Here is a 13,632-nt window from a genome sequence, read left to right on the forward strand (position 1 = left end):
AAGAAACTACCTAAATATAACGCTAACATACTAAAATCATAACGTGGGCTACAAATCTTGCTAGCTTCATTAGTTTTATCTTAGATTTACAATTCATTAACTGTTCATATGTTAAACAATTTGGGTGAGATCGGTAATAAGGACTAATTAATTTTCTTCTTTCAGACACTATACTTTCGTCGGTACAAATGAACAAATAGTGAAACTCATCACCTAATTCATTTTTATCGCACATATCACACAATCTTTCATTTCTAGGAGCATTAAAAAATCTAAGCTGATGTATTGGCAACTTATGATTGCTTGTTCTAAATTTTGCTAATTTAACTTGGAATTTCCTAGGCAAACAAAGCAAATACCTTTCCAGACAAAAATCCTTTTTATACATTCTGTAATTAAAACACAAGCTGTTGGCGTTCACGTCAGTGTTCCATTCCTGCAGGAATTGATCTCTTAGCCTTTGCTTTACAACGTTTTTAAAACCTGAGACGGCAAGACTCTGAGTTGTCCATAAATATGATAGACCCAACTTATTTAACATAGTATTGACATGCGACAACCAGGGCAATTTAACGTTTTGTACATGGTACAACTTCAAATGTAGCTTTAACATTAAACAGGACATCTTATTCGCACCATCGTTCATTTCTTTCATCAGTTTATACCAATAAACCAGTAACTGACATTGTACCTCAATTCTAATTGGATAACGACCAAGCTCTCCGTAAACCATACAGGTGGGTGTAGTTTTATATACATCAAGAAGCATTTTTAAAAATCGCAATTGAAACCTTGATAATATGTCTAATGAATCATATCCCCACACCTCACAACCATACAGCAAAATTGGATGTACACACTTCTCAAAAAGATCCAATTGCACGTCAATGGGTAAATTTAGTTTTCTACATTTTCGAATTAACGAGAACATTGCACGGTTACCAATCAAACATTGACGTTTCATGGCATTATGAAATTTGTTATTATAGTTAAATAGTACACCTAAGTACACATAGTCCCAAACTACTTGGACAGGTACTCCATTCAAGAAAAAAATTGGGATATTCCGTATTTTCCCCCGCGAAAAAACAACTATTTTCGTCTTTTCAATATTTATGCTTAGTCCCCAGTTTTTACAATAACGATCTAGTCCATCCAGGGCTTTTTGCATTTCGCCAGGCGTTTCGGCGAGTATAGCAGTATCATCAGCATATATTAACAGGAACAAATACATATAGTCATTAATGCGTTCAACATCTATTTCTTGGGCTCTTTTCAGGGGCAACTCTAGGCTGACATCATATTCAATCAAAAACTGTTTCAGGTCGTTTAAAAATAGTGAGAAAAGAATCGGTGATACATTTTCGCCCTGGAGAAGCCCGATGTTTGAGGTGAACGCCTCGGAGAATACACTATTCACCTTCACGCACAATTTTGCCTTATCATACATGTCCTTAATTACATTCAATACCTTACCATTAATATTCCGTTGCATCAGCTTTTGCCACAGGAGACTGCGTTGCACAGAATCAAAAGCCTTACGCAGATCAATGAAAGCACAATATAACTTTTTTTGTTGTTGTAAAAATATATCAATAAGACAATGTAGTGCAAAAATGTGGTCTACAGTAGAGTGGCCTTTTCGGAATCCAGCTTGTTCGTTGCCGATCACAGAATTGTCATCCAGAAATGCATGCAATCTTTTATTTATCACACTCCAAAACAACTTAGTACACTGATTCCTCTATAATTATCAGGGTCGGCTGTTGAGCCTTTACCTTTAAAGATTGGGCTTATATACCCCACTGTCCAAGCTTTAGGCATTTTCCCAGTATGCAATATCAAGTTAAATAAACGTGTTACAATAGTTAATAGTTTTGGTGAGGAATATTTCAAAAACTCGTTTAAAATACCATCATATCCGCAAGCTTTGTTATTCTTTAAACTGTTTACACATATCATCACCTCCTCCTTTGTAATATCAACATTCAATTGTTCATTCATAAGGTCTATGTCATCAAGCACATCATCTTGCACATCAATCAAGTCGTGGTCAGATACATTTCTAAGTTTTTCAAAATGTTTTACGAATACTTCACGGGATATATCATGCATCGCTTGTTTCTTCTGCTGGTCACATCCACTTATCAGTTTCCAATAACTGCTGGGGTCAGAAGACTTCATTGTTCGAATTTTCTTATGTAGCTGCTTTAAATAACTATTATAACTTTTACTCAGTGTTCCCTTATAATCCTTGAATGCTTGGACCTTATCTTGTATAATCTCTCTGTTATTTGGTTGGGCTTTACATTTTCTCTTTATTTTTCTATATTTCCTTCTTGTCTGTTTACATTCTTTATCAAACCAAATGTTCTTAACTCCGCTATGAGCATTGTTACTGCTACATGTATTTATTTTTTTCTTCTGCTTATTCTTTCTAAGCATGTTCAATTTATTGGCAGCTTCGGATAGAATATCTTCTATTTGTTTCATTACATTATCGATCTGGTCCTGAGTTACATCCTCTACGCTACCAATTAGGGAAAGTGGACCATTTTTTCCTTCATATTGTTCAATGTTCTGATGAACTATGTGTGTAGGAAATCCATGTGTAGGATCACCATGGAACTCTCTGTCACCTATGAATTTGACATGAAAGAGAGACATGGTGGGATTCTGTCAAATATCCTTCTGAAAAACCACAGCTATGCATCCACACCTCGGTCAGGGAAAGAGCCTTCCTTGAAAGTGCTGAAGCTGTCATAACACACTCTACATTTGGAGTAAGTAAAAAGCTTGTTCATGCATGTCTTGTCTTCTATAATCTATATCTTCCTTAGTGTGTGTGTTTAACAAAATGACACTCAAAGTCAAATGTTCTGTCACACTTCAGATAATGTCAACTTAACACTTCATTTTCTCTTCTGTCTGACCCCCTTTCTTTGTCAAAGTTGAAGCTTAACACAGGGCAGCTATGTGTGTGTGACTGTGTGGGTGTACATCAGTCTACATACATGTGTGGGTGTACATGTGTGTGTGTGTGTGTGTGTGTGTGTGTGTGTGTGTGTGTGTGTGTGTGTGTGTGTTTGTGTCTGTGTTTTGATGTTAGTAGAGAATGTTTCGAAAACTTACTTAATCTTTATGCATGTTCTCTGTTTTAGCGAGTGCCCTGAGTTCTCCGAGGTGATACATCCTCGTTCATATTATTATGTTAATTACACTGCACAGTGTCTTCTTCACTATAGTATAATCATTCCAGGAATTATTATTCCTTAAACTTTGCTGGCTTGAGTTGTTGTTTCACAAGTTAGTATCACCGCACTGTACTACTAAAGTAATAGGTAGTCTTATTTCTATGACGATAACGCCATAACCACTAATTTATTCAATGAAATTAATATAATTCAGCCTGCTTATTTTATATTATAAATAGTTGTTTAAACTGCATCAGACCTTCTCTAAGCATTTTAGGAAAGTTCTGTGTAAAAATTATCCCAAAACTACAGATTGTCAATAGAGATGCAGTAGGCCCCCACATCTGGCCCCCAGATGCGTGGCGGGTAGGCCTGTAGTAGAGATCGCAATGGCTGAGTTCAATAATTATTATCGAGATTTGCTCTATACATCCCTTAGTGCACTGGGATTGTTTCAATAACGATATTGTCGGTACCACCAGAGAAAAAAAGAAGATACAACACGCACATTTTGCTACACGCATTTGAATAGGCATAACTGTGTGGTCAGGTCGTAGAAGATCTACTTTTGTGTGGGCTGTCTCAAGTGTGTCGTGCTTTCATCACACGCAAACTCTTGTTTTAATTTCTGTTGGTAAATTCCAGTGTAGCGTTAAACTAAACAGAGATGATCTTTCAGAGAGACCTCATTTGAACTCCGAGAAAGGACTGTGTTCTTAGTTATTTGCGATTCGAAACCTCAAGTCGAGCTTCGACGGATTGACTGTGCAGAGTGACTCCCCTTGAATTGGCTAACCCCCAAGGTCGACGTTTAGCACATTTTCAAAATAAATGTGGCATGTTTCTCGTGTTGTATCTTCACTTATCGGGGAATCTGGTACTAAATATGAACGGTAAGAATGCTCTGAACCCCACACGTATTATATCTCCATTGTTTTTTCGTTCACATTTGCCCAACATGTTAGTTTGTTGAGCGGGGTTTATGTCGTCTGCTAGGCTAGGGCAATCGAACCACTGCGGCATTCCAAAAATAAAAAAATGCTCGTCACGTTGCACTGAGTCTGCACGCATGAGACAGGCTGGTAATAAGTCTTATATATGGTACGGACGTTCTAAACCCTACACGTTTTCGATTCCGATTGTTCTTGCCTTGACATAATTACGAATTATTATTTAAAGGCAAGAACAATCCGGAAACCATTCATTTACTGAACTGATGTAGTCGTATTTCAGTGTAATCTAGTTTGCTACATATATATTCCAAATGCTGATCTAGCTGGTTCGTTATTGGAATAACACTTGTGTTTTCTGTTATCTGCTGGGAATTGTATACTAACTCATCATTTGGTAATGTGGATAATAAGCTACGGCATAATTATGAAAAGAGTTTTCGCAAGTCGAAACTGAAAATATAGACACAGCGGGTTCTGTTTTTAGATCAGTGGCAACTGTGACACAGGTACATGCAATCTGTCAGAAAAAAAACACCACTTATGCTTCAATTGAGAAGCAGGGAATGTATGGTATGTGGGTATTGTGGAGAATAGAAGCTACATGTCATTAATTAATTCTGAGGATGAGAGTACAGTCTCGCTTAGGCAAAGGGCGGAAGAATACGCTCTGTGGAAAAGTTAGCACACTCCAAGAGTGCGCTAACAGTTTTAGCGCATCGCCATTAGCCAATCAACTGATTCACATCAGTCATGTGACACCAGTACTTACTGACAATTAGTTTTAACGTCCTCTTAGAACCAATTGGCATATCTTGGGACAGGTAGAGTTAACATGCTGTATGGGGGGACAAGACACTTGACAAACATGCAAACAGAGAACAGAGATCGTGCTATATATCTGGAAGTCTGTTGTTGCGATATTTCAAAATGGGGATGGAAGTAAAGATTGTGTACGCGGAATATGGTTGGACTGGTGCGGTTTTGTAGGCTTATTTGCTTCTTTTTTTATCTATGAAGAATAATATTGTATTTATGTCTGAATAAGTACATAAATACATAACTGGAAAAGGAATACAATAAATACAAATGAATGTTTGTGTTAAAAGAAGAATGTTAATTTAGCCAAAGGAAAATATTGAAATAACTTGCTAAATTAATATATCAGAAAGGGGAACTTAAGTTCAGGTAGGAGGGCAGTGTGTGCTTAATCCTTGTTTAAGTAGAGCTATGCTAGACACACGTGCTGCTGTGTGGCTGCAGTGACTACTTTCTGCAAATCAATTCCAAACTACTGGTGTAAGATAAAGGTTACTGTTGTAACCATTGCTATTCTTGGTGGTCTGGTTTCGAGTACTCAAGGAGTCATCAAAGGTCCGTCGCAATATAACCTTCGTGGTTGAAAACGACGTTAAACACCACATAAAGAAAGACAGAAAGAAAGTCATCAAAGGTGGACTGAGCTTTTTTTTTTTTAATTCTCTGTTGTTTTGGGTCTCTACTTAGAAAAAAAATAACAAGTCGTGTTAATATCATAACATTTGGTCTATTGACCTGAAAAAAGCATCACAAAACCCTGAGATCAGATTAAATCATCAATACTAATGAAACTTGGCGAACTGAAACCAGACGACAGAGACGGGTTCAGCCGGTTTTGGCGAAGTATTTAAATGTAAGACCGTATTTGCATTCACCGATTGCCTTTCAATTTGCACAGATTGTATGTGCATGACAGTACTATACATTTATTTGGATTCAAGCAAATAAAAGAGTGCAATTCAATCGTTTTTAAATATATTCTTGGTGTTTTAATTTTAATGTTATGAAAATAAGGAACAAACCTATTTATTTATAACTATGCTTCCGAATTGAAATACTAACAAATTGTTTTATCTTTATATGATGGAAACATGAGTACGTCACCTTTCTGGAATCTCAACTTTTGCGAACAACTGGATATGTTGTCATTAACAAAATGTATCGAAATATTAGGACGACGTCGTGTAATGTCATTAACATTAATGTAAAGGAGTTTTAATTGAATCCAAACACATACCCATCCAACATAAGTTACCTAATTTGCATAAACCGATCTTCTTTCATTTTTAGAGCACGTTTAGATTAAACCTGACACATTGTACGATTGTATATTCAGTGAATAATAAAGAAAACATTGCAAGAAGTGTTCAAACTCTCATTGGAATTTTGATGTTATATTAGAAGTGTGTACACAGTACAAGACTGCTCGACCAACATTACACACACACACACACACACACACACACACACACACACACACACACACACACACACACACATACACACACACACACACAACACACACACACACACACACACACACACACACACACACACACACACACACACACACACGCCACACACCTCAACATAACAACTGCCTCCACATTCCATTGTATGTGTGTTATTATAAGTGTCACGTGTGTGTGTTTGAATGTGTATATGTGTGCATGCATGTTTTGGTGCGTATGAATGCCTGCGTGTGTTTATTTGTTAGTGTGTGTGTGTGTGTGTGTGTGTGTGTGTGTGTGTGTGTGTGTGTGTGTGTGTGTGTATAAGTCTGCATGTCAAATAAACCTAGATAGTCTTGAATGTTGAACAAAGTCAATTTTAGACCTCCACAAAATCTGCTAAAATGTTGACCCAATGTTACCAAAAGATGACACTCACGTCCACTGCTCTAAGAACTAAACCACCATACAGTCTAAGGTTGTTGGCTTGTGAGAGTTTCTACAAAACGCACACTGCAGAGATGCATACATTAAAACAAATGCACAGTGTTCCTTACTCTCCTGTGGTTTCACGGATATGACCGTTTGGACCAAACCATTTGAGCTCAGCTTGCTCCTTCGTCAGGTTTGGAGCCTGGCAAGAGAAGGGGACGAAGTAGAATTGATCTGTTTCGCTTTTGGAAATGTCATACACCACAGCCTTGTACCTGGGCAAGATCGTCAGCTTGGCTGTAACACACACATGTCACAGAACATCTTTGTTCAAATTCGTCTACTTTTTTGCCAACATAAGCCTTTAAAAGGCAACGTACATAGCAGGAAATCCCACCCAGATACACTGCTGGGTACAAACAACACTTTATTTACCTAAGGCAAACTTTTTCAAATGTGCCTCCTCCGCCACACATGCATACTTTGGCACTTGTACAATTTGCACCTTGTACTTACCTTGCGTGAAGTTGAACGTCTGTCAATAAAAGACGACTGGTTATTTACATCAGTTTCTTTGTCTCTTAAGTAGTGTATATGCTGCGCATTTCCTCTGCAACAATTGTATATTTGAGGGCAACAAAGGCATATTTTACTCCTATTCAAATGTAAAACGCGATCAAAGTCCAGCCCGTCAGAATGGCCAATTCTACGAATTTCGTTTCTCTCGGCGAACATATTTTCTTAAGCTGGTTAGTATCTCAGCTATTCAGCACTCGAAAGTGTGTAACCTATAAGTATTTTCTGCCATCGTTTCGTGCATTTGGGGCAAGAAACGCAGAAGTAGCAAACAAAATGGAACTTCATGTTTTCATCACCATTACAGATATAAAGCTGCATTTTTTGTCTGTAACTGACTACAGGCAAACATGTGTTCTATGTTAAAACAAATCTATATTCTCCCTAATGCTGGGAAATTTTGGGTCGCTTACTCCCAGTGGAAAGCTAGCAGCAACAAGAGTCGCGCTACCCTGGTGTCTGCGTGTTTAGGTGTAATCATGCAGTCACCTGCACGTATGGCAGAATGACCGAGGTCTTTTATGTGCCACTGTGGTGACATAGGGCTGAGACATGGATACGTCTCTGAGTCTGCACATAACGGTGACCCGTGTTCGTCCCTTACGGGTGTCGAACCTGTGACGTTAGGATCACAAGTGCAGTGCTCTACATACATGGGAACACCCGTCTTGCTCTTGGAGTCCTGTCAAACAAACTTCATTGGTGTATTTTCAGAAAAAAATGAGCGTATTCTAAACAGCATTTGGACATCCATGATTCAAACATGCTTCACACGTGTCCGTCGCACCGGTAATTAAGTGTATCAATACATGTAAAACAAATGCTTATTTCCATGTCTACTGGCAATAACAGTAATCATGTTTCCAAACACGGGATCGGCTTCGGGATATGATACGCTTGTGAGGAAAAGTAGTCTAGGAATTGTTCTCCTCGTATTGTTGTCCACTGACCGTACTGATCGTATTCTCGACAAAACACGGCAAAATCGTGTTCCCAGGTATGGCTCTACCAACTGAGCTACCCGGCCCCCGTACTGACATACGAACTGAATGGAACAACGAAGCAGGGTACTTACTTTTGTATCCCAATTGAGCGACAGTAGTGGCTGAGCCACCAATGTTTGTCGCTTTACACATATAGACCCCCGCATCTTCAGGCTTCATGTTCTCGATGATGTATGTTTCTTTGTTTTGGGGTTCCATCAGCAGATTCTGATGACCCTGTCATCAAAATACAAAGGTACTGTTGTAGGTCTAATTATGTCATCACCACAATACACTGGTACTGTTTTGGGTCTAATCCTGTCACCATATCAATAGGTACTGCTAGACATTCTAAATCAATCGGTGATAGATCATCTAAGTACTATTCCCTCATCATTGTCTCTGTTGACACCCGTTTCCAACAGGTTCTTTTCTTTTACATGTATATCATGAACCGAGCATAGTTTTGAAAGCAATAAACAATGATTCTGTTCCTAAGTTGCAACACCCTTTGCCCCACAACAAGACTTTGGGTCCTCGTTTCGTTAACATATCCAACTTTGCTCGTCATTAGTCTGAACAGTAACCTGAATGCATCTAGCGAACACCGGTGATTGACATTTCCAAGGACACTAGCATACTGATAGGGCGTTCTTATCATGTCTAAAAACAGACTGGGTTCATAGTTCATATATTTTACGACATGCTTGAATGGCTCCGTGGGAAACGAAGGCTTAGGTTGGGCGTCAATCTACGATAATAACTTCACAGTTTCAAATGAACGTTAATCAATATGTGATTGCACCGTGAAGCTCAATAAGGCACAGTCTGGAGTTTCACTTTTGGAAAGTTAGAATTACATAGTGTCTGCGATACCATGAGAAAAACAATTTGGTTAAACATGTGAACAGTGAGAGTTACTGATATGGTTCAGTCAGCATAATAATGTACTTTGATTTAAACAAGTGAAGAAGAGAAAAAAACGTCACATATACAAACAATAAAACATATTTACGTATACAATACAACGAAAGAAGAAATGCACGAAGACAAACATATCTAGTTCAGTTAAACTTCTACGAGTGGCTGAGGTACACTTAAACCTTTTTACAAATGCATCCTGGCTGAGGTTTAGACAAAGCTATCTACACACATCGAACTAGTAAGCAGGTTTGTTGAATCTCACGACATAGATACACTCAAGTAAATGTGTTTCACAGACCTGGGAACCCCTGTTTTGCATTTGGAGTATTCTCAAACAAACTTGGTGTATTTTCAGAAAAATAAGCGTACTCCACACAGCATTTGAACATCCATGATTCAAACGTGCTTCACCCGCATCCGTCGCATCGTTAATTAAGCTTACCAATACATTTTTAAACAAATGCTTTTTTCAATGTTGACTGACAAAAACTAATCATGTGTCAAAATACAGGATCGGTTTCAGAATGCGTTTGTGAAGAAAAGTAGCATTGGAATTTTTCTTTTTGTATTTGTTTTCCACTGACTGTACTGATCGTATTCAAGACAACCACGCATGCGTACAACATGCGGCAAAATCGTATGGAATCCTAGGTCAAGTGTCAGTTTACCTTTGTAAACATATAGGTTGGACGTGGTTTGCCGCTAGCATTGCATCTCAAGACCACCTTGTCTCCCCCCGTTGGCGTGTCAGGTTCGAAGGTAAGGTTGTTTGTAATCTTGGGCAGCTCTGAAAACAAAAGGCAGTACGCGTCAAAACACAATGTGTACAAACATAAACAAGATAACAATGACCATGTACTCAGCGGTCAATTCGTGTTTTTATTGTTCGTGTTTTTATATTTAGTCAAGTTTTGACTAAATATTTTAACATCGAGGGGGAATCGAAACGAGGGTCGTGGTGTATGTGCGTGCGTGCGTGCGTGTGTGTGTGTGTGTGTGTGTGTGTGTAGAGCGATTCAGACTAAACTACTGGACCGATCTTTATGAAATTTGACATGAGAGTTCCTGGGTATGAAATCCCCGAACGTTTTTTTCATTTTTTTGATAAATGTCTTTGATGACGTCATATCCGGCTTTTCGTGAAAGTTGAGGCGGCACTGTCACGCCCTCATTTTTCAACCAAATTGGTTGAAATTTTGGTCAAGTAATCTTCGACGAAGCCCGGACTTCGGTATTGCATTTCAGCTTGGTGGCTTAAAAATTAATTAATGACTTTGGTCATTAAAAATCTGAAAATTGTAAAAAAAAATAAAAATGTATAAAACGATCCAAATTTACGTTTATCTTATTCTCCATCATTTGCTGATTCCAAAAACATATAAATATGTTATATTCGGATTAAAAACAAGCTCTAAAAATTAAATATATAAAAATTATTATCAAAATTAAATTGTCCAAATCAATTTAAAAACACTTTCATCTTATTCCTTGTCGGTTCCTGATTCAAAAACATATATATATGATATGTTTGGATTAAAAACACGCTCAGAAAGTTAAAACAAAGAGAGGTACAGAAAAGCGTGCTATCCTTCTTAGCGCAACTACTACCCCGCTCTTCTTGTCAATTTCACTGCCTTTGCCATGAGCGGTGGCCTGACGATGCTACGAGTAAAATGGCATTGCGTTTCATTCTGTGAGTTCGACAGCTACTTGACTAAATATTGTATTTTCGCCTTTCGCGACTTGTTATTTCTTTCTTTCTCTATTTGGTGTTTAACGTCGTTTTCAACCGTTCAAGGTTATATCGCGACGGAGGGAAGGGGGGTGATGTGATAGAGCCACGTGTCAATGGTTCTGATACGATCCTATAGTTTTGTTTTCAAACAGTAAGTTGACAGCGCCATTGCATTTGATTTAATTAAAATGTGATTCAAGTCAAGTCAAGTCAAGTCAAGTCAAGTATTTTATTGCTTTGGGCCCAGAGGGCTTTGAAACAAAGATATGCATTTTTGTTTGTTTGTTTGTTTGTTTATTTGTTGCTTAACGTCCAGCCGACTACGCAGAGCCATATCAGGACGAGGAAGGGGGGGGGATGAAGGGGGCCACTTGTCAAGCGATTCCTGTTTACAAATGCACTAACCCATTACTTGTGTCCCAGCAGGCTTTAGTAAAACTAAATTAATACCTACTGGAAGATTACCAGTTTCCAGTATGTTAAAATAGGCTTAACCTATCTACTGCTGGAAAGATGGACTCCTTGTAAAACTGCTGAGGAAAGGCGTGTCCAGCAACATGTACCAGTGGATTCGCTCTTACCTCTATAACCGCAGGGCAAGAGTTAACGTCGACCAGACCAAAAGCAAGAAGTTCCTCCTTCGTCATGGCGTCCCTCAGGGCGGAGTCCTCTCCCCCACACTCTTCCTTCTCTTCATCGACGATCTGGTGTCTGAGATGCGTCTCCATCAACAAGGAGAAATCCTCCACCACCCTATTCACACTGTCGCCAAAGCAGAAAGCCGGAACCATTAGGCTTGGTGGAACTCCTCTGAGAGAGGATGAAGAAGCAACATACCTAGGTGTCACCTTTGATAGACGGCAGACCTGGAAACCACACATTGCACAGGCAGAGACGAAGGCCCGGCGCAAGCTAGCCATACTCAGGAAGCTGGCAGGTACCACCTGGGGAGCGAACGAGAAGATACTGAAGACAGTATACCAGGGAACAATCAGACCCCACCTCGAGTACGGCTCCACAGCGTGGTCAACCTCAGCCAAGACTAACCTGCAGACCCTTGACCGTGTGCAAAACCAGGCCCTCCGACTCATCACCGGTGCAATGAAATCCACGCCCATCAAGGAAATGGAGAAGCTTACCACCATCCAACCCCTCTGTCAGAGAAGAGAAGCCAAGACTATGGTACAGGCCGAGAAGCTCAAGTGCCTACCCGACCACCCCATGAAGCACAGACTGAGCAACCTCACCAAGAACCGGCTTAAACGGAGCAGTTTTGTACACGAGAGCAAGAGACTTTCTCGACAGTACAGGGAAGTCCTTCCACAGAACACTCTACCTCTGACTCAAGAAGAAGAGGAAACCCCCAAGGCAACAGAGAAACCAGGCATCCAGATCTGCACCAGTGTTCCACATGTTACCTCAGGAGAAGATCAGAATGACACAGCTCGACAGGCACTCACCTTAGCCCTGATCGACGAACAGTACCCAAAAGAGGCGTGGATCCATGTATACACCGATGGATCAGCAACTAACGCCGTGCTCAATGGAGGTGCAGGCATTCTCATCCAGTTCCCTGGGGGACATACAGCTACATCCAGCGTTGCCACTGGCAAACACTGCACAAACTATAAAGCAGAAGCAGAAGCTCTCATGCAGGCCGCCTCCTTCGTTCAGGATTCCGCAGACCCTTGCTACCAAGTTGTCTTCCTCTCGGACGCCCTTTCAGTCCTTCAGGCCCTAGAGAACGACAAACTCCCACAGCTGGCCAAAGCATTACAGATGGTCAGACAAACCAGAAGAGTTGTCCTCCAGTGGATACCAGCACACTGTGGGATACCAGGAAATGAAAGGGCAGATGAGCTGGCAAAAGAAGGAGCCGTGGAAGACCAACCTGAAAACAGTGTCAGCTTTAGTGAGCAGAAGACAATCATCAAGGCATTGATGAGGCCAAGGACAAACAGAGATGACTACCACACAATGTCCAGAGAGCAGCAAGTCAACCTCATCAGGCTGCGTACTGGCCACAACAGGCTCAATGCTCACATGAACCGAAAGTTCAAGCTGGCGCCATCACCAACCTGTGCCTGCGGTCAAGAGGACCAAACAGCGGAACACATCTTACAGCGATGTCCCTTACTAGATGAGGAACGAAAAGAAGTGTGGCCGTCACCAACTCCCTTGCAGACCAAACTATACGGCAGTCGACAGGACTTGGAGAAAACGACAACATTTATCACCAGTGCTGGACTGATTGTGTAACCTCTGCGAACGCCAAGAAGAAGAAGAAGATCTACTGCTGGACTTACATCAGAACACTAACAGATTAAACTATACATGAATCGCGAGACAAGCGGCAAGAGAATAGAGTTTTGGAAAAAATACAGGTGAATGAGCAAGAAGGCAGAAAAAAGAAAAGAATTCATGAAGAAAAAGAGAGCATGACAGGAAAGAGGAACCAAAAATCTACCTAACAGCAAACTAGAAAGCTCCTGCGGTTCCAAAAACAGGAGGGGCCTTTAATTTCATAACCGCAGTGCCCCACTGCGGGAAGATATGCATTTAACACAC

The 13,632-nt window shown here is 40.1% G+C and overlaps 1 protein-coding gene across 1 annotated transcript in view; it reads right to left on the reverse strand.

The window, feature by feature from the left end:
- Nucleotides 1–13,632, reverse strand: part of LOC138974547 (uncharacterized) — a 252,051-nt gene that overhangs the window by 131,305 nt on the left and 107,114 nt on the right. Inside the window, exons 28-30 of the mRNA XM_070347263.1 lie at nucleotides 9,998–10,116; nucleotides 8,498–8,642; nucleotides 6,972–7,143 (exon numbers count right to left, since the gene is read on the reverse strand). Of these exons, the coding sequence (XP_070203364.1) occupies nucleotides 6,972–7,143; nucleotides 8,498–8,642; nucleotides 9,998–10,116 (436 nt within the window). The remainder of the gene's footprint in view (nucleotides 1–6,971; nucleotides 7,144–8,497; nucleotides 8,643–9,997; nucleotides 10,117–13,632) is intronic.

The sequence above is a fragment of the Littorina saxatilis genome, linkage group LG8 (genome assembly GCF_037325665.1).
Source record: "Littorina saxatilis isolate snail1 linkage group LG8, US_GU_Lsax_2.0, whole genome shotgun sequence".
In the NCBI taxonomy this organism is placed as follows: Eukaryota; Metazoa; Mollusca; class Gastropoda; order Littorinimorpha; family Littorinidae; genus Littorina; species Littorina saxatilis.